General features: G+C 53.8%; 6 protein-coding genes across 6 annotated transcripts; 3 read left to right on the forward strand and 3 right to left on the reverse strand.

Annotated features, from left to right (window-relative positions):
- Positions 1–80: 80 nt before the first annotated feature.
- Positions 81–3,200, reverse strand: BKA78DRAFT_148446 (uncharacterized protein). Its single transcript, XM_066882903.1, has 3 exons — positions 3,059–3,200; positions 2,895–2,997; positions 81–2,829 (listed from the first exon to the last, which is right to left on the reverse strand). Exons 2-3 carry the CDS (start codon positions 2,938–2,940, stop codon positions 299–301), a joined length of 2,577 nt encoding a protein of 858 aa, XP_066743276.1. The 5' UTR covers positions 2,941–2,997; positions 3,059–3,200; the 3' UTR covers positions 81–298.
- On the reverse strand, positions 3,201–6,199 carry BKA78DRAFT_148445 (uncharacterized protein). Its single transcript, XM_066882902.1, has 4 exons — positions 5,888–6,199; positions 5,710–5,822; positions 5,283–5,657; positions 3,201–5,234 (listed from the first exon to the last, which is right to left on the reverse strand). The coding sequence occupies exons 1-4, from the start codon at positions 6,005–6,007 to the stop codon at positions 3,401–3,403; spliced, it is 2,442 nt and encodes an 813-aa protein (XP_066743277.1). The 5' UTR covers positions 6,008–6,199; the 3' UTR covers positions 3,201–3,400.
- Positions 6,200–6,330: 131 nt separating this feature from the next.
- BKA78DRAFT_148514 (uncharacterized protein) lies at positions 6,331–7,906 on the forward strand. The gene is made up of 5 exons (XM_066882904.1): positions 6,331–6,576; positions 6,630–6,763; positions 6,808–7,282; positions 7,332–7,388; positions 7,441–7,906. Exons 1-5 carry the CDS (start codon positions 6,424–6,426, stop codon positions 7,492–7,494), a joined length of 873 nt encoding a protein of 290 aa, XP_066743278.1. The 5' UTR covers positions 6,331–6,423; the 3' UTR covers positions 7,495–7,906.
- Positions 7,907–9,579: 1,673 nt separating this feature from the next.
- BKA78DRAFT_236205 (uncharacterized protein) lies at positions 9,580–11,180 on the forward strand (the record flags this gene model as incomplete). The annotated part of the gene is made up of 4 exons (XM_066883849.1): positions 9,580–9,873; positions 9,930–9,976; positions 10,029–10,140; positions 10,215–11,180. Coding segments are annotated over 4 exons (1,419 nt in total), but the record flags the coding sequence as incomplete, so codon positions are not given.
- A 2,139-nt stretch (positions 11,181–13,319) lies between these two features.
- BKA78DRAFT_331882 (Six-hairpin glycosidase-like protein) lies at positions 13,320–15,522 on the forward strand (the record flags this gene model as incomplete). Its single annotated transcript, XM_066889924.1, has 4 exons — positions 13,320–13,560; positions 13,616–14,009; positions 14,174–14,596; positions 14,649–15,522. The coding sequence occupies 4 exons, from the start codon at positions 13,320–13,322 to the stop codon at positions 15,520–15,522; spliced, it is 1,932 nt and encodes a 643-aa protein (XP_066743280.1).
- A 1,044-nt stretch (positions 15,523–16,566) lies between these two features.
- Positions 16,567–17,867, reverse strand: BKA78DRAFT_353524 (uncharacterized protein; the record flags this gene model as incomplete). Its single annotated transcript, XM_066891573.1, has 3 exons — positions 16,567–17,570; positions 17,621–17,722; positions 17,777–17,867. The coding sequence occupies 3 exons, from the start codon at positions 17,865–17,867 to the stop codon at positions 16,567–16,569; spliced, it is 1,197 nt and encodes a 398-aa protein (XP_066743281.1).
- Positions 17,868–18,173: the final 306 nt, after the last annotated feature.

Raw genomic sequence — 18,173 nt, forward strand, 5'->3', positions numbered from 1 at the left:
TGCTGCCAGCGAATCGTAGCAATGGTGATGTGTGTGCAGTGAGTGAATCGGACTGCGTGGTGAGGTGAACTGACAACGCGACGAGCGTCGTTGCGAGATACGTGTCTGCCTTTTTGACTGACCAAAGGGAGCGAGCGTATCGTGGTTGAGTTTGGAGATGAGGGGTATCGTGGATTGCTCGTGTGCTTTTCAAAATGCCGTGGAGTTGTGGAGCGAGTGTTGCGCAATGGGCGCGAGATGACGACCTCCTAAGAGACTGGAGGACGAAAATCCAGAATCAGGAACCAGATGAAGCAGCTCACTTGGCCGACGCAGGCGACGAAGCAGACGGCGACGCAGCACCGCCCCAACCCGAGCCCGTCTGAACAATCTTCCTAACACGTTTGGCGGCCTGGTTGAGGCGCTTCGTCGCGTCGTTAGCGCGCTGCTTCTCCGTGTTCAACTCCTTCTCGACCATTTGTAAACTGGGCATCGGGCCCACGAACGCTGGCGAGGGGGCGACGGCCGCCGTGGAGGAGGAGGCAGACACTGCACTCGCGCCACCAGCGGCGTTGCGGCCTTTGCCCACACCGACACCGACGCCCGCCGTGCTGTGGTTGTAGTTTGTGCCGCTGCCGTTGCCAAAGTCGATGCCGAGGAGGAGGCCCGCGTTGTCGGTCAGCGAGATGCCGTTGAGCGTGACGTAGGGGAATGATGGCAGACCCGATGCAGCGCGCGGGGCGGACGCCAGACGCGCGGCCACGTGCTGCTTTTGCGTCTCCACGGCGTGGCGGGCCTTCTTGATCGGCAAAGCCTCGTCTGCGACAGACGAAGTGGAGTCGACAGGGTCGCTGGGCACAATGAACTCGTCGTTGTAGTTAGCAGCTTCGTCGAGGGCAATGGCGTTGCTGTCGGCTGCGCCGGCAGCAGACGCGGCAGCTGAGGAACCAGGCCGCTGTTGGCGGCGCGAGAAGGATTGCCGTTCAAGCACGTCCTGGATGCAGAGGTCACGCATGATGGCCTCAATGTCAAAGACAGGTTCCTTGGTCGGCGTCCATTTGTGAGGCGGCTCAGCGGAACGGAGACGCGCTTCAACTTGGAGATAACGATCTTCTTCGGACTTGCTGAGGCACCGAAGGATGCGGCCAGAGCCAGAGATGAGCACGCGACTGCTAAGGCGACCATCTTCACCACCCAAGCGTTGCGGTTCACTGTTGTCGACAATGGCTCTGGCATCGTCGTCTCCAAGCTCGTATTCTCGACCGCGATTAGGTGCATCCTGAAGTGTGATTTGGCGTTCGTTCGGGCCCTGCGGGAAGCTCTTGAACATGTTCTCCATCTGCTCATGAGTAATGTCGCCATTTGCAAGCAACTTGGCAACAATCTGAGACGCCGTCAGTGGCTGAGGAGCTTTCTTCTCTTCTGGTTCCTCCATGGGCTGTTCCACCTCCTGGACGGTCGTCTCCACGACAGTGTCCTCGACACTCTCCTCTGGAGCTGGCGTGCCGGTAGGAGTGTCCGTCGGCGTAGACTTGGCGGTTTTGGTAGGCTTTTTCTTCTCCTTCTTTTCTTTCCTTTTCCGCGTCTGAATGCCTTCCTGAACGATGGGCTCCTCGCTCTGTGCACGAGAATCCTTGTTCATTCCAATCTCCTGCTCGGCCATGAGCTTGGCCTTCTCTTGTCTTTCCTTCTTTGCCTGGCTCTTGGTCTTTGTGCGAGCAGGCGCAGAACCAACTCGTCCACCAGGAGGCGGCGAGTTGGCCCTGGAAATGGAGGCCGATGCAGACGTCATTGATGCCGCATCGGAGATGAACTCGCTTAGAGGTGTACCGGGTGCCTGGTTGAGCGACGCTATACTAGGCTGTCGAGATCGAATGCTTGCAACACTGGGGTTGGGTACAGCGCTGACTGGAGCAGATGCGCTCGCGACCGGCGGACTCTCCGTCTTCGGCGTGTTCGTAATACGCATAATCGAAGGGCCGGTGCGCTTGAGGGGTGAGCCAGCTGCCGTGCCAGTAGGCGTCGCAGGCCGTGATGTGGAAGTGGCTGTGAGGCTCACTGCTCTGGGATTCTTCGTGGTGCTTTCGGCACCAGCGGAAGAAGGCTCACGCTCTTGATTGAGGGCCTCCTTCTTTGGAATTTGGAGCATCCCTGGATGTTGGCGTTTGGCAGTTGACATGCCGGATTTCGGTTCAGGTCGTTCGCTCTCCACATTCTGCTTCCCATCTTTGGCCTTCGAAAGAGAGGTCTCGACGGGTTGAGGGCCTGTCAACTCTTTCTTCTCCGGCTTGGTCTGAGGGGCCTTGGCTTTAGGATGTTGATCCTTGGCGCTGGCGATGTCGATGTCCTTGGATTGCTCTCCTTCTTTGCCATTATGAGCTATGTCGGGAAGAGTTTCCTCCGCTGGTTTGGTCTTGGTACCCGTCTCTGGCTTACGCTTCGATTTGTCGTCTGCTTTGGTCGCAACCACCTTAGCTGTATCTGGCTTTTCGATAGTTGGCGTCTCGGAGGCATCAAGTCCAATGTTATCGGTGGCCTTACTACGTTCTGCTGGGTCCTTGTTGGTGGTCCTTGATGGCGTGGACACTCGAGAGGTTGGAAGATCAGGGACAGCGGGAGCGATTGCATTTGCCTGAGGCGTCGGAATACCAGGAGGCGGCCTAATCGAAGCACTGGACGGCGTGCCGACCCGACTTGTGGGGGCGGAGAGGCCTGGCGGCACCGTCGGAGTAGCTCGTCGCGGTTGGTTGAAGAGGTAACTCAAGTCGGCCGCAGGCAGAGCAGGAGTCTGGACGTCAGGCTCGTTGACCAGAGCATCGATGCTTTGAGACAATGAATCCTGTTCGCTGACTGTCATTCAATTAGCAAACATTCAAAGTATTTGGTGGACAAAAAAGCAGGTCGAGCTATTGTACAGGAATCAGGACGGGCGATTTTGGCAAAGGGGCACCACGTCAGCATCTCAGTCGTCTTCGTCACGGCCAGGGTGGAGAGATATAGAAAAAGCCATCATAGAGTCTGATTATGTTGTGAGTGACTTGGCCATGTAAATATGGCTTGGAAAGGGGACGTTACGTACATAGGATGGCCATGACGAAGACGAAGAGAAACATATGCAGTCGGACCTATAGAAGGTAGCGACGCATCGCCCGTAAGTTCAATGAGGCAGAATGAAAAGCTCGGATGCCAGAAACCCAACCATGAAGCGTGTGCCGACTGTTTTTGCCAGCTTCGGACTTGACCCTGACCCGCCACGGAAACGCCTAAGGCCATCGCAATGCCAAATGGCAAGGTACGAGCCAATGCATCGCTAGCCCACCCGAAAACGCCATTGCATATCGCGAACAAAGCAAAGCAAGGGAAATGAAGTAAAAAGAACAGTGAGGGCAAGGAAGAAGGAAGAAAAGTCGTGTCCCAAGGGCTACCATCTGCCGAATCCGCTGTTATATACGGAGGAGAACCCACCTTGACCCTGGCCCGTGTACAGTCCCTGTCCGACCATACCTCCGCCCTGATGCAACCTCGCCTGCAAGATACTCGGGTCCGCAACATCGACTACACCACCTCCAGAGGAGGAAGTGTTAGCATGTCTGTGCTTCTTCCCCTTTTTCTTCTGCTTCTGAGAACCAGATTCCTGGTACGTGCCAGGCTGAGGTCCATAGGGGAAGTTCAGAAGGCCAGGGGCAGGGCTGGGCGTAGAAGTCGCAGTGGGGTTTTGATGCAAGAAAGAAGGGAACATTAACTCACGCTTGCCAGAATCGTGCACCTGGCTGACGCCAGCATTACCACCTCGTCCGCGAAGAAGCTCCCTCATCGCCTCTTCCTGAGCATTTCTGCCCAGCGCATTGGCGCCGTATCCCAGTCCACTGGTCGCGAACCCGTGGCCTTGGCCAAACATGCCGCCTCCACTGACTGGAGGAGTCCCGGTTGTCTTCAAACCAGGAGGAGGTCCCTGCACGCTGCTCGTGTAGAACTGGTTGCCGAGGGGTTGGTGTTGTGATATCTGACTGAAGTGGTTGTTTGGCATCATCGACGACTGTTGGCTCATGAGCTTCGCGTTCGCCACAGGCTTAACGTTTGAGGTGGCGGTGTGCGTGTCATTGGCAAAGGTGAATCGCGAAGCCTGGCGAGTGTGGTTGCCAGTATTCGCGCCCTGCATACCAGCCTGGAGATGCTGAGATTGGGCCCCATGGAAGAGATTGGTGGTTCCAGTGTTTGTTGACTTGAATTGCTGGAGCAAAAGCTGCTGCTGTTGTTGAGTGGTCAGACCGTTGCGGCTGTTTAAGTTGAGACTCGACATGTCGTCGGGGAGACCGAGGTTCTGGCCAAGACCCAGACTCGACCCTCCGAGTGGCTGCTGCGGCGGCTGGATTGCTGAATGAGATCCTGATCGAACGTCGGCCTGTTCCTCGGGTTCACCACCAAGCTGAAGGCTCCCAGATCCAGTTGGCTGCTCCTCTTGTTCTTGCGTGGCCGCAGCGGCGGCAGCGGCCGCGGCAGCTTCCTGCAGCGCCTGGGTTTCTTGCAGCTTCTGTCTCTCAGTCGCAGCCGCCTTCTCTTTCAAAAGCTTCCTTCGATCAGCGCCATTCAGATCAATCATACAAGGAAAAGTCTGCATGACTTGGGTGTCCAGCGTGCTAAACATTGACCTGTCAATGGACCATGCTAGACCATCGGATAGGTTCTTCAAAATCGCGTTGAACGGGTGTGGCTTTGAGCGCTTGATTTCCTCTTGGGCTTGCGTTGATGGCTCAGCAGCTTCCTTGGGAGGCTCTGGTACCGGCGACGCGCTTTCCTTGCCTTTGCTCGTTTTCTTAGATGTGGATTTGCTCTCGACGGTCACGGGCAAAACGTTTACGTCCCTAGGGCTAGCTCCGGAGTCGGTGTTGCCATGACTCGTACGACGTGCCTGCGCGCTAAGCGGAGGCTTGTTGGCCCAGCTGGCATGAGATGGCAAAGCCGGACCGTCCAAAGGACTGTGAGACCCTTGACTATCCTGCCTGCCCATTTGTGTCGCAGAGGCGATCGGCTGCGGGGCTTGTTGTGGCGGAGGTGGAGGAAAATGAGACGATGAGGAGGCAGACGCGTGCTGTTGGGAGGGATGTTGCGTGGAGATGACGTTCATGGAGGATAGGTCCTGTCTCGTAAAGCTGTCGCTTGCTTCGCCCGGCTCGTGCAAGAACATGCAGTTGCGGTTGGTGCATTGCTCGTTGCGAAGGTACGCAGAACAATATTTGGTTGTTCCATACTGGGCTCTGCATCGCCATTAGAAACAAAACTTGGGTGCGCCATTATGTTCTCACCTCAGCACTCTATCGCCGTTCATAGAGCCGTCGACCGCTGCAATGCATGCTGCTGCGTCTTCCTTGCGAGCAAAGGTCACATAAACACCAACATTCTGCTGTGGGTGCGATGTGTCCTTGGCCTTGCTGACAACAATCTTGACAATTTTGCCATATTGCCCAAAGTATTGGTCGCCACGCAGAACTTCCAACAGCTTGTCTTCCCTAGAGCTAGGGTTCAACCCGGTCACGTAAACGAGGTTTTTCTGGACGACGCGGAGACCAGCGAGATGCTTGCGGCTGAGGGAGTCTGCTTCGCGCTTCTGGGCTTCCTTTTGGCGTTGAGCGGCTTTTTTCTTGGCTTGTTGAGCGAGGTCCGCCTTGTAGTTGGCCATCCTGTACCATGTTAGAGGATAGCAAGGCGGGGCAGCACAAACGGGCGCCTCACTCTTCAGGACTAATGACCTTCCACTCGATGCTCTTATCGTCGTATGGGCGGCGACACGCAGGGCAGAGGCCGTTCATAGTAGTCTTAATGTTGTTGTAACAGAATTGGCATATCTGCAGCGCGGTCACATTAGTCCAACAGAGCGCAAAAGTCGAGGTCGTCGCAAGGCCAGGCTTACCTGGTATCCGCAAGGACACGGCCTGAAGTTTTTGTCGGAGAGATCAAACTCTTCGACGCAGAGGGGACAGACTTCCTCCTCCTCATCGTCGATGAACTGATCTATCTGCGAGCGAGACATGGTGGATGTGGTGATGGAACCTGGGCGAGCTGTGGCGCACAGGAGGACTTGAGGCGGCGGTGGACAGGCGCAGCGACCGGTCAAGGACGATAGAGGGTCGAAAGGTGAAGCAAAAGTGAACCAGAAGAACGCCGGCCGATAACCGCGATAGAGAGAAGGGACGTGGAGAAGGGGGAGAGTGTTAACGGGTGGAGAGGCAAGTGAAGGCGGCCAGGAACGTCGGCGACCCGTCACCAGCAAAGCTGCAGTGCCAAGGCGCTAAGCCTTGTCGGGGCCAATCGAGCTCCGGCTATACATGATGACCTCGACTCTGGAAACCGCATCCAACTCACCCCTTCAGGCCCATTGTCCTTTGGAATTACTTCGTCTACCTCTCGAGCCCTGTGCAGCTGCTCCTTGCACTCTCGCCATTCGCAATGAGCCTCCGACTCTACAGCAGCCGTCCATTGGGTGCTGCCGTGCGCGCCGCTGGCTCCTGCGTTCGGGCCAACGCTGCCCGGAGCTTCACCACGACCCTCTCGCGCGCGAAGCCCGTCGAGGCCGACTTTGAAAATGTCCCAAACATGAGGGTACACAAGGAAGCTTCAGTGCATGATGATACCTGGGCTAACCCACGCTCCAGAGCGCTGAGCGCTCCGACCCAGGCGCTCTCCATCGGCCCATCGTCAACCCCGCCGACAAGTACAAGGAGAAGGGCGAAGCACTGCATAAATACGGCCAATATCTCATGTCATGCTTGCCGAAATACATTCAACAGTGAGCATGCCGGATTGCCAAGTGACCGTCGTTAACCCCGCCAGGTTTTCGGTGTGGAAGGATGAATTGACTATTTACATCCCACCCTCTGGCGTCATTCCCGTCTTTTCCTTCTTGAAGTACCACACCGCTGCCGAATATACCCAGATTAGTGACATCACTGCCGTTGACTACCCCACGAAGGACCAGCGTTTCGAAGTCGTGTACAACTTGCTCTCCGTCCGCCACAACTCCCGTATCAGGATCAAGACCTACGCCGATGAAGCCACTCCCGTTCCCAGCGTTTGCGGCCTATACGATGGTGCCAATTGGTACGAGAGGGAAGTCTATGACTTGTTCGGCGTCTTCTTCGTCGGCCACCCGGACCTGAGAAGGATCATGACAGACTACGGCTTCGACGGACACCCGTTGAGGAAGGACTTCCCAATGACTGGATACACTGAGATTCGCTATGATGAGGAGAAGAAGAGAATTGTGGTCGAACCTCTGGAGATGACGCAGGCTTACCGCAACTTCAGGGTATGTTGACCACTACATTGCTCGGAGATCATACTAAATCTGTTGATAGGGAGGTAGCGCTGCATGGGAACCGGTGGGTCCTGGTGATGACAAGCAGCCAGAGAGCGTAAGTTTCCGTCTTGGGCACGTCAAAAATAAAGTTGTTAAAGAATTCGCAGTTCAAGCTTCCCGATCCCAAGCCAGAGCCGCCAAAGGAAGAGGAAAAGAAGTAACCTAGATGGTGATGACGCTTGACCTTGTGGATTCCCTTTTCTTTGAACACATCTGCTGAAGAAAATGAGAGCCGAACTAAGCTGCGAGTCTGCATCAGAGACAAACTTGGCGATTGTAACGATACAAGACGATAGGTCGATATTCCGTCGACAAAGTCCACCATCCTGGACCCAGATCAACCTGGGAATTAGACGTCAATTGAAGATCAAGGTTAAAGCTTGGCTGCTGTCCCTCTTCCCCATCTGAGCAACGGCCACCTCAACATGACCTCACCAGCTCTCCAAAGTGAAACAGAAGAAATGTCGAAGACTCGGTTTTTCCAAGTCGTCGCTTGCCCAAGCGCTGGACTGCACCGTGTGACTAATCCCTACAGAGAGTGGAGGCTCTCTATCTTCTCGCTATCCAGAGCTTGAATGCTCCCTATCCTGTATAGTCTTTCTTGGCCGCTCGGAAGCTATGAAAATGCCAATTTCGTTTGTCGTCCATTGGCTCAAGATGCAAGGTGAGACGACCAATTGTTTTCAAGCGAGGCTATTCCAATCCTAGTTTAAATAGCAGCCGGCGGATCTCTGTGTCTGGCGAAAAACTTTGAAAAATTCAACCCAAGCAGCGCTCAAAATTCGCTCACTTGAACGACTTCTTCGCTCTCAGTCCCCGTCGCCGACAGGGGTTCGTCCGGGGGGCGCCAGCGTCGAAGGCCTAATACTCCATCATTGTCTTGACCGGAAATCGACCGGACTTGGCGTGCGTCTTTAGTTGGGACGCCTCGCAGATGCCAGCTGCATCACGTTTTCTGAGCTGCTGGCATCAAACGGACCACGAATGCTCTCTGTTGCTGCAACTGCATTCTGCCACGGTCAAGATGCGTCCAAACCTCGAAATCGCTTACGATGGCCTCCTGAGCATCCCGTACAATTGGTACTGATCTGCGTGTACACGTTGATATATCGTACTCAGCACGTGGCGAAGACCTGTCTAGATGCGAGGATTATCTGCTTCCAAGACAACTTGTGGGGAATATCAGCGCCCCGTCAGACGCGGATACGACTTCGGCGTTGAATGAACTGGAGAAGGCCGGGTCTCTCGCCAACAACTGGGACAGAATCACGATTAGGAGTGCCTTTGGAACAAGCACTTAGCAGAACCTGTGCCTGGCCTTCTAGTGTTGAGGTGTTGACCCAGAAGCTGGAACCTGGCCGACGCCGGTGTGGGGTGGGAGGCTCGGTTATTCAGCCCTAAAAAAGAGCAGACCCCTTGCTGCCTCCTGCGCCGCACCACGATACCAGAATGTCGCCGTTGACCCAGCCGTTGGGTGGCTGAAAGTAGTTGAAGACTATTACCAATGGTCTCATGGATCGCGTTTCAAGAGTACATCAGCAATCGTTGTGCTAGTCCAATGGCTGGGGACTTTTGGTGCGCGTAAGGTCAGGACTTTGGTCGACCATCGACAGGCTCTCATCGTCGAAGGCCAACCAGCTCTCACCGCTTCTCCACTCAGACCATGGTTCATCGGCCAACGCACCTGAATCATGAAGAGCCGAACATCTGCGGGTCTTAATCGAATGCGCTCCCGCTACTACGGCACGATCCTTTCGGGAGCGAGGAGCCGATAACAAAACCAACGTGGTCTTGCCCGGCAGGCGCGATACGTTGTCTGCGAGCGTTCTGCCTTTTGCGGGACGCTCTGACGAGACCAGCGGTCGTCACTGCAGACACGAGCCCTAAGGATGGCCGAGATGAGTGTCGAGGACCTCATTAAACAGCTTGAGGAGCAACGCTCGTCTTTTCTCGCTCTGGAACAGCGTGTTCACAATGCGCTACAACAACGAGCCGACTCGAAGAATGGCGATCAGACCAGCCCGACTTCTCCCACATTCAGCGATACCCCCAAACAATCAACCATTGCGTGGGTTGATCCGAGGCGACAGGGTACTTTTCAGCAATCATCAGCAAGCGTTGACAGCGACTTTGAAGACGACGAAAATAACTATGTAGGTACCTATCTCGGAAGCATGGGCCATTCGGTGGTTTCATGAGTTTCTCATTGCTCTTGTTTATGCTCCGCAGCTAAGCCACTCCACAAGGTTCGCATACCTTTGCCGAAGAAAGCTCTGACTGAGGATGATCTGCGTACCCATCTCAGGACCTACGAATGGGATAGTTCCGGGAAGATCATTTTGGAAGATGTCGTGACAGAAGGTCGATTGACGCATCCTGTTATGTTCCAAAGGCCAAAACGAGAAGAGAGAGGGCACATCTCTTCTTACTCGGTCTTTGACGTTGGAGCCGACGGATCTCCAATCAGAGTAGACAATGAAGACGCAGAGTACGACGATGAAGCACCACCAAAAGCTTTGACCTTTTGGAATTCGATCAAGGTGAATGAGCCAATCAATTTTTGTATTTACGAGCATCTCAACTAATCGGCGAGCAGGACATTAATGCGGACGATGAAGACGTTGGTGCTGTAGGCCGGATCATGTAAGCCTGGTCTGTACTCGACATTGGGCGTACCTAACACGGAACGATCAAGTATAGCACAGGAGCCGAGCCCCATGGCGTTTGCTGCTATTCATTACGCCATGAACCAGTGGTTTGACATGGATGAACTGTTTTCAAGTTTAATAGACTCTGATTCCTCTTCGGTATGGCCTTCCTCTCTCTGGTCTCTGGGAAAGTCACCCCGGAAATCACCCACAATATTGACCTGTGCTTGCAGGCTAGCCCCCACAGACCATTCTCCAGCGATACACGGCATCAGCGAAGTTTTACATTTAGTTTCACATACTACACCATTATTGGAGAAGACAGGTCTCCTATGCCATGGCAGAGTCATGACAAGGGCGGAACGAGGGAGGAAAAGCATCTGTCACTCGCACGTTGCAGTTCAGTTGTTGGTCTTTCGCTGCTTGGAGAGCCTGTGAGGAAAATCCGCAATACTTCACGACGAAAAAGCACCAAGTCGAGGACAGGATGCGTGTACGATGCTTTCTCGCCATGGGTGGTTTTGAACATCCAAGCATACCCAGACTGGATGGGAAGTTCTGACGCTCACGATTCCACGAAGCATTACGTGAATGGGCCAGAAGCATTCCTCGCCACTGTTCTTATGGAATTCAGGGATGCCCGCAAACGATACGAAGAAATTTACAGGCAAATAACGAAGATGATAACACCTCCAGTCGACACCATCTTCGATGCGGACTTGCGCGACGAGCGCTTGTTTGAAGATGACAAATTTACATACACCCGAGGATACTTCTGGGCACATCAAACCTTTGGCGCCATCAACGACAGCATCAAAGCAATGATTGATGCGTACGAGGACACCTTCACCGATGATGTTTGGGAAGGCAAGCACAAATCCATCTGGCCCATCTTGGATGAGACATTACCTCGTAACGACAATTTCCAACGAAGACTTTTCACGCTTAGGAGAGCTCTGGAACGGGAGATCCGCAACGCGCGGACGCAAATCCAGGAGAACAACGAACGGAGGCTGGAGATTCGCGACCTCCGCGATCAGCTCTTCTCCGGTACCTCAGTTCTGGAATCCAGGAAGTCGGTCGAACTGTCTGGAATCACTATTCTCCAGGGTCACAACGTCAAGCTCCTCACGCTTGTAAATATATTTTTCTTGCCGCTTACATTCACCACATCGGTCTTTGGCATGACCAACATGTCGACAAAGCCCACTTACTGGCAATTTGGCGCTGTCTTGGCCTGCGTCTGCATCCCGTTTTTCCTCTTGATTGGCAGCCTGAACACCAACAAGGGCCACGAATTCTGGAAAGAACGCTGCAAGGCATCATGGAGGGCGATTAGATGGTTTTTTGCATTGCTTACGGCGCCGGATTCAACAAGGGATAGATCGGGTACTGAGGAAAACGGATTAGATGGGAAAGAAACGGCGCAACAAAAGTCGAAAGGCAGTGGGATCTTCCCCACGTGTGGACGAGCTGATTCAACCGATAGCGACATGATTGCGTCACCGACCTATTCCGAAGAAATGGAGGAAAGTAAGGCAGGTGATGGCGAGAGGAGGAGGAAGTGGTTTGCCAGGCCTGGATGGGCTCAAGGTAAACGACAAAGACATCGACAACAGCAAGAAGTTTGACAAGAGTCTGGATATCCTATGAGTCTACTCTACTCATCTCCTATGAGTCTACTCTACTCATCTAATGTTATCGGATTCGCGTCCAACGATCAACTGGAGCCGCTCTCTTGACAACACACTTGAGCTCAAAGATACGGATCTATGGTCGAATGTTCAACTCTATCGCACAACGCACTCCCCTTAATCGTGTCTCCATGGACCTAGTATGCCCCCTACCCAAACTTGATCGCTTCGTCTAAATGCTTGTACCTACCTTCCGTCCCGATCGTGCTGCACACACCACAGATTTTTCAACAAGCCTCGCCCTACCATAAATGGTGCTCTTCTGAGCTAGAATTTGGCTATAGTCGCATCCACCAATCGCAAGTCATGAGCGCTGCCTATCTTGATGTTGAGGCAAATCCAACTGGGGTACTTTGCATTTTAAAGCTAGTTTGCGATCAGCTAACTCATGAACGAGGTTAGGCGATCTCAACCAGGGGCAGGCAGCGTCGTCTCCTTCACTCCCAAAGCCGCAGCCGAAGAGTTCTCGTCGTTCACTAGGTTTTCGCTCGCTGAAAACGCAAGTTCGACGGCTCAATGTGGAAGTTATCATTTTCACGCAACTTTGATCTAACCGGATTGAGATTCTTCCGCATCACGAACATCGCTACATGAATCGCCATCTTTCTCTTCGCCAACCGAAAGAGGTCAATCCGACGGCGATATGTCCGGTTTATTCATCAAGTCACTCGTTCAACGGCTCTGTTGGTGGAAAATGAAATGCACAAGGCTTGGTTGCAAAAGTCATGGCACACACGAGAGAGCGCCCGCGAAGACACGAAATTTCTGCGTCAAGAATTGCGTGGATAAGGAGCGATCGAGATCCCAAACGATGAATACTCGGAAAAGGACTACGTCTGTGTTGAGGAATTACATGGAGCATTCAAAATCCTTCAGCGTGAAAGATTGATGGAGCAGTATGTGTGCCATGACTTTTGCTACCAATCCCTGGCCCTGAAATCGCTTCGCCACAATCTTTGCGAGCACGATGCACAACTAGATTGACAACGACAAAATCGCTCATGTCTCGTTAAGCCCCGGATAGATGCAGCAGTCCAAGGTCCCACAAGCCATGGACGCCATCAACTTGCCACTTACTCGCCACGCTTCAAGGTAATCATCAAAGTTGCTTCAAGCAGCAAGCGAACCAACAGATGAGGACAGCTACAATTTGATCTGCAAACGCAGCCCTCTCCCAATTGTTGAGAGGTCCAGCTGGGCCTACTGCAAGGTACCCCGCACCGTACCGCATGATCTCACGAGAATCCGGGGCCTGCAAAAGCTGCACCAATCAAGTTCAGGAGCTTGCCTAACATGTACAGTCCATTTGCCATGCCATGTGCTCACATCGAGCCACGCCTTGGCCTTAGCGAACACTTCGCCCCCGGGCTCGCCGACATGTTGCCTACCTTCCATGTGCAGAGCATCGCTCCGGTGCGACCTGCCAATATCCAGCGACAATTTGCACCAAGACTGCACGACACATGCAGCATCGTCAGGATTTTGGCCATAGCGTGGATGTTGTGGCAGCACACATGAGATCACACTGCAATTGTCAGCCCCTTGATCCATTCTCAGTTCGAGTGGAAGGATAAAAGCAGGATCCCGTCCGCATCTCGTCTTAACCAGCGAAAGTCGTCAATTGGAGCGCAAAAGGAGTCCAAAATGGTCTCGTCTAAATTTTTTGCTTTGGTCGGGGTCATCGCGAGCGCTCTTCCCTGCGCCGCTTACGGGCTCCCCTCTCAGACCAACATCAAGCGGCAAGATACACTTGAGTCTTGGATTGCGTCTGAAAGCGCGGTTGCGTACACCAACATCCTCGAGAATATCGGCTCCGATGGAACGGATGCATCAGGGGCGAGCTCGGGCATTGTCATTGCAAGCCCCTCGAAGAGCGATCCAGACTGTAAGTCATGTCCACAACTCAGTTTGTCCGCGACAGCGCGATTGACGCCACGCAGATTTCTACACATGGACTCGAGACGCGGGGCTTGTCTTCAAAGCGCTCGTGGACCAGTTCATCAATTCCGGCGACAGTTCTCTCCTAGCAAAGATTGAGGAATACATATCCTCTCAAGCGTACCTCCAGACTGTGTCGAATCCATCTGGAAGCCTGTCCGACGGTGCTGGCCTCGGGGAACCCAAGTTCAACGCAGATGAGACGGCGTTCACTGGCTCGTGGGGCCGTCCTCAGCGAGATGGACCAGCTTTGCGCGCAACCGCCATGATTGCGTTTGGCCGTTGGCTGATTGATAACGGCTACACTAATACTGCCACGAGTATCGTTTGGCCCATTGTCCGAAACGATCTTTACTATGTTGCTCAGTACTGGAACCAGACTGGATACGACTTATGGTGAGCTCAAGCTCCATTTCCTTCAAGACTGGGATCCGAGGCCAGGATTGTGGCGTAGACCACCCAAATTTTCTCTATGCCCCCAGTTTCCAAATCTTAGATTGCCTCTCGTCTACTCTATTTTCACGACCCAATCTCTTGCATAGAAGCTAATGCGACATCAGGGAAGAAGTCAGTGGATCATCCTTCTTCACCATCGCGGCCCAGCACAGAGCACTTGTCGAAGGCAGCAGCTTCGCCTCACAAGTAGGCTCCTCGTGCAGCTACTGCGATTCACAAGCCCCAGAAATACTGTGTTTCCTCCAAAGCTTCTGGAACGGCAACTTCGTCGTTTCTAATATCAACACCAACAATGGACGCACGGGCAAAGATGCCAACTCAATTCTGGCGTCCATCCATACTTTTGATCCTACCGCTGATTGCGATGACACCACTTTCCAGCCGTGCTCTCACAGGGCGTTGGCAAACCACAAAGCAGTCACCGACTCTTTTCGAAGTGTTTACTCGATCAATTCGGGTATAGCAGAGGGGAATGCGGTTGCGGTGGGCAGATACGCAGAGGACGTCTACTACAACGGAAACCCCTGGTAAGAGCTCAACCGCCGTGTTACCCCTGAAGTTTGTCACTGACCGCCGGAGGTACCTTTGCACTCTCGCCGCAGCAGAGCAACTCTACGACGCCATCTACCAATGGGCGCAGATCGGCTCCATCACAATCACTTCCGTTGACCTCGCCTTCTGGCAAGACATCTACTCCTCCGCCGCTGTCGGCACCTACACCTCTGGCAGCAGCACCTTTTCTGACCTGACAAGCGCCGTCGCCGCCTACGCAGACGGCTACCTCTCGATCGTGGAAAAGTACACGCCATCCAGCGGCGCGCTGGCCGAGCAATTCTCCAAAACCGACGGCACCCCGCTGTCGGCGTACGATCTGACGTGGAGCTCTGCCGCCTTCTTGACAGCCATTGCCCGGCGCAACGCCGTCGTGCCCGCGTCCTGGGGCGAGCAGGGCGCCGACGATATACCTTCAGTCTGCGGTTCCAGCAGCGCCGTCGGCACGTACAGCACTGCGACGAATACGGCATGGCCCACGACCATCGTGCCGCCTAACACGGCGACGACGACGACGCGGACGACGGCTACGTCGACAATGACCCGCGTCACCACGACCACGTCGACCGGCTGTGCGACGCCCACTGCGATTGCCGTGACGTTCGACCTCACCGCGACTACCGTGTACGGTCAGAACATCTTCCTGGCTGGCAGCATCGCGGCGTTGGGCTTGTGGGATACGGATGATGCGGTGCCCCTCTCGGCCAGCAGGTACACGAGCAGTAATCCGCTGTGGTACGTGACGGTCAGCTTGCCGGTGGGCACGTCGTTTGAGTACAAGTACATTAGAGAGGAGACTGATGGAAGTGTTACGTGGGAGACGGGGGATAACAGGGCGTACGCGGTAACGGCGTCTGGGTGCAGTGCGGTGGCGACGGTTAGTGATGCTTGGAGGTCGTAGGTATCTTCTTGCTGTCTTGTTAGGAGAGGGGTTTGAAAGGATGTGAAATGCAACCTGAATTTTAAATTCGGCAACTACGCAATTACCTTGAGCCCCCACAGTGGGCGACGAAAAAAAAAAAAATTGCTCATTCGAGAATCTCTGTCGCCAAGTCAGTACACGTAGAGACGTGGAGTATTCAAGCATTTGATACCTCCAATATTGAATATAGTGAGAATTTCTTTTTGATGGATTGTTATAAGAAGCATTCAAGCGCTTGTGTCTGAGTGAGCGACAACGCGAAGCTAAGCCTGGGTTAAATTTGTTTCGTCACCTGCTGTACCCCGTCACCTCCCCAGCATCCGCAGATTTCCACAGACAACTATGCGCACTCAAAGTCCCATCTCACATCTTGCCATTAACCAGCACAATGGTCACCGCGAATTCCGTCCTAGTAATAATACATTAAATCGTACAGTCGTTACACCCGTCCAGTCAAGCAGAAGCCAAAAGCTGTCTGCAGCACAAAGTCCAATCAGTACCCTTTACCTCAATTCGTACTCTGCTCAAACGACACCGTCCTTCAACGAGCTTGTCCGCTTGATCCGGTGGCCCCACACTTTGCTTTCTCGCATCCAAGTAACAGGTCCTTGGTTAGAGCATTGCATGGACCGTCTCCCGGTTCGAGTGCGTCGAAGACCAGTTCGTCTTGTGGCGTTTGTTCTTCGCTTTTTGAAAATTCCCCCTCTTTCCTTTCCATCTGGCTTGTCTAGTTGCTCAATATCCCCTGGGCTATAAGCGGGGTATCTCAAAACTTCTATAATTCCAGGCATCAATTTCTTGATCAACCTGACCGCAGGCTTGCGGACCTGACTGCCAGGTTTCATCTTCCATGAGGGCAGGATGTCCCTTGGCTTCAGTTCTCTTCGCTTCCGATGGGTTGAATGCCTTCGCTTTCCCGTCGAAACGTGGACATGCTTCTTTTTGCCCGTTCTGTTCCAGATGGGACATCTTCTCCAAAAGATTTGCTGATTCCTAATAAACCACACAGTCTTGACCGAGGCTTCAACCTTCGAGCTCTACAGGTGGTGTAGTAACAGGGCCTTTTGTCTCCGGCAGGTGGAGATCAGTTGCGGACAGCCTCGAGTGCGATCTCGGTCGCACTGGCTTCCTTTCTGGAGCAAGCGACGCTCCAGGCTGGTATGCTGTGTAGCTGTTGGTCTTGACGGGCGGCGGCCTGTATGCCGTATAACTCGGCTTAAGCGGTGCAGTCGCAGCAGCGAATGCTTGGTACTTGTCTGGGCGATACGGCGGCAACTGGCTGAGTCTTGCATTTGCCGGATTGTTTGGACGAGCGATGGGAGAGGTGGATGTGGGCTCGCCGCTGAAGTAGGCGGCAATGTCCTCGGCGAGTTTCTGCTGCACCAAGTCCTCCATGCTCAAGGTCATGCTCGAGTCGGGCTCGGCAACTCCTTCTGGCTCCTTGGATGCAGCAACCACTAGCTCGGTCGAGTCGAGCTCGGCAATGGTTGGTGTAAGTGGAGCAAGGACCTGTGGCGGTGGCGGCGGTTGTTGTTCCGAGTGGGAAGAGCTTGGCCGTGAGAGAACCGAGTGCGCGCCACTGCTGACGCTAGCCGCTTCGCTGGAAGGAACGCTTGGGGGTCGAAACACCGAGTTGGCCATGTCCGCGTAAACAGAGCCATGCGTTGAGCTCATCGCCGAGACCCTGCGGCTCTGTCGTCTGGAATCCTCGATGCCGGCTTTGGCAACTAGTCGGTCTACTAGTACGCCGTGGGCCTTTTTCAGTGTTCCCTTTACAAACTTGGTCATGACAATGTTGCAGTGCATGTCGCAGTCTTCGCGCAGGTAGAGACCTTGGCTCGGGATGTTGAGGCCGAGTTCGATTGGTGCTGCTGGCTCTCCAGGAAGGCTTCCTCCAATGCTCCATTTTTCTTTGATATCCAGACCCAGGGGCGCGTATACATGCGTTTGCACGCCATCAAAGAGGTCGTGGAAGCAGGCGTGGTATGTGACGTCTCCAGAGACTCCGGGTATATAACTGACTCGATCTGTCGTGCATGTCAGTTTGTAGTCAAACGATTTTCGGTGTCAGGCGCACCTGTCAAAGAATACCATATGCAGTGAAATTCTTCGGCAGTCGCTGTCCGCGGGGGACGTATTACATGGCGCTCCTTGACTAAAGGGTTCAAGTCGATCATTTCTGTAATTCAACGAGGTCAGAATGGGTATTCGGAATGGTGGGAACCATGTATACCTATGTGGTCGTGTAAAAACTCCAACACAGTCTCTCGCGAGATGCCTGCCGGCAGCGGCGTGATGGTCGTGAATACGGTTCTCTTCGACATGATGCTGCCAGAGAAAGCAAAGGGGAATATGACGAGCGACCGCCACCGCGTTCGCGGCGGGGCTCGAGATGATATAACCTTACCATGCCGACGAATACTCGTTGGTCCGCCAAGCGGTACCGTGGATCCAAGGGACTTGTGGCTGAACCAACGGCGCGCATTGGTCGTGTTGGAGTGGGTTACGGCATGTCAGCTTGCTCTTCGGTCAGCCGCCTATTTTTGGGCTGATCTGTCGCCTAAGCCCCAGTATGCACGTGTCCAAGCGAATATGTTTGGGAGCGATCCAGCGATCATTGTCAATGTCGT

The sequence above is a fragment of the Phyllosticta capitalensis genome (assembly GCF_038381095.1).
Source record: "Phyllosticta capitalensis strain CBS 128856 chromosome Unknown BKA78scaffold_6, whole genome shotgun sequence".
NCBI lineage: Eukaryota > Fungi > Ascomycota > Dothideomycetes > Botryosphaeriales > Phyllostictaceae > Phyllosticta > Phyllosticta capitalensis.

Coding starts and splice junctions, on each gene's coding strand:
- BKA78DRAFT_148445 (XM_066882902.1), bottom strand. CDS start 6,007: ATGTCTCGCTCGCAGATAGATCAGTTCATCGACGATGAGGAGGAGGAA. Junction 5,823..5,887: donor CGTGTCCTTGCGGATACCAG/GTAAGCCTGGCC, acceptor ACCGCGCTGCAG/ATATGCCAATTCTGTTACAA. Junction 5,658..5,709: donor AAGGTCATTAGTCCTGAAGA/GTGAGGCGCCCG, acceptor AACATGGTACAG/GATGGCCAACTACAAGGCGG.
- BKA78DRAFT_148446 (XM_066882903.1), bottom strand. CDS start 2,940: ATGCTGACGTGGTGCCCCTTTGCCAAAATCGCCCGTCCTGATTCCT. Junction 2,830..2,894: donor AATCGCCCGTCCTGATTCCT/GTACAATAGCTC, acceptor ATTGAATGACAG/TCAGCGAACAGGATTCATTG.
- BKA78DRAFT_148514 (XM_066882904.1), top strand. CDS start 6,424: ATGAGCCTCCGACTCTACAGCAGCCGTCCATTGGGTGCTGCCGTGCGC. Junction 6,764..6,807: donor TTGCCGAAATACATTCAACA/GTGAGCATGCCG, acceptor TAACCCCGCCAG/GTTTTCGGTGTGGAAGGATG. Junction 7,283..7,331: donor AGGCTTACCGCAACTTCAGG/GTATGTTGACCA, acceptor ATCTGTTGATAG/GGAGGTAGCGCTGCATGGGA.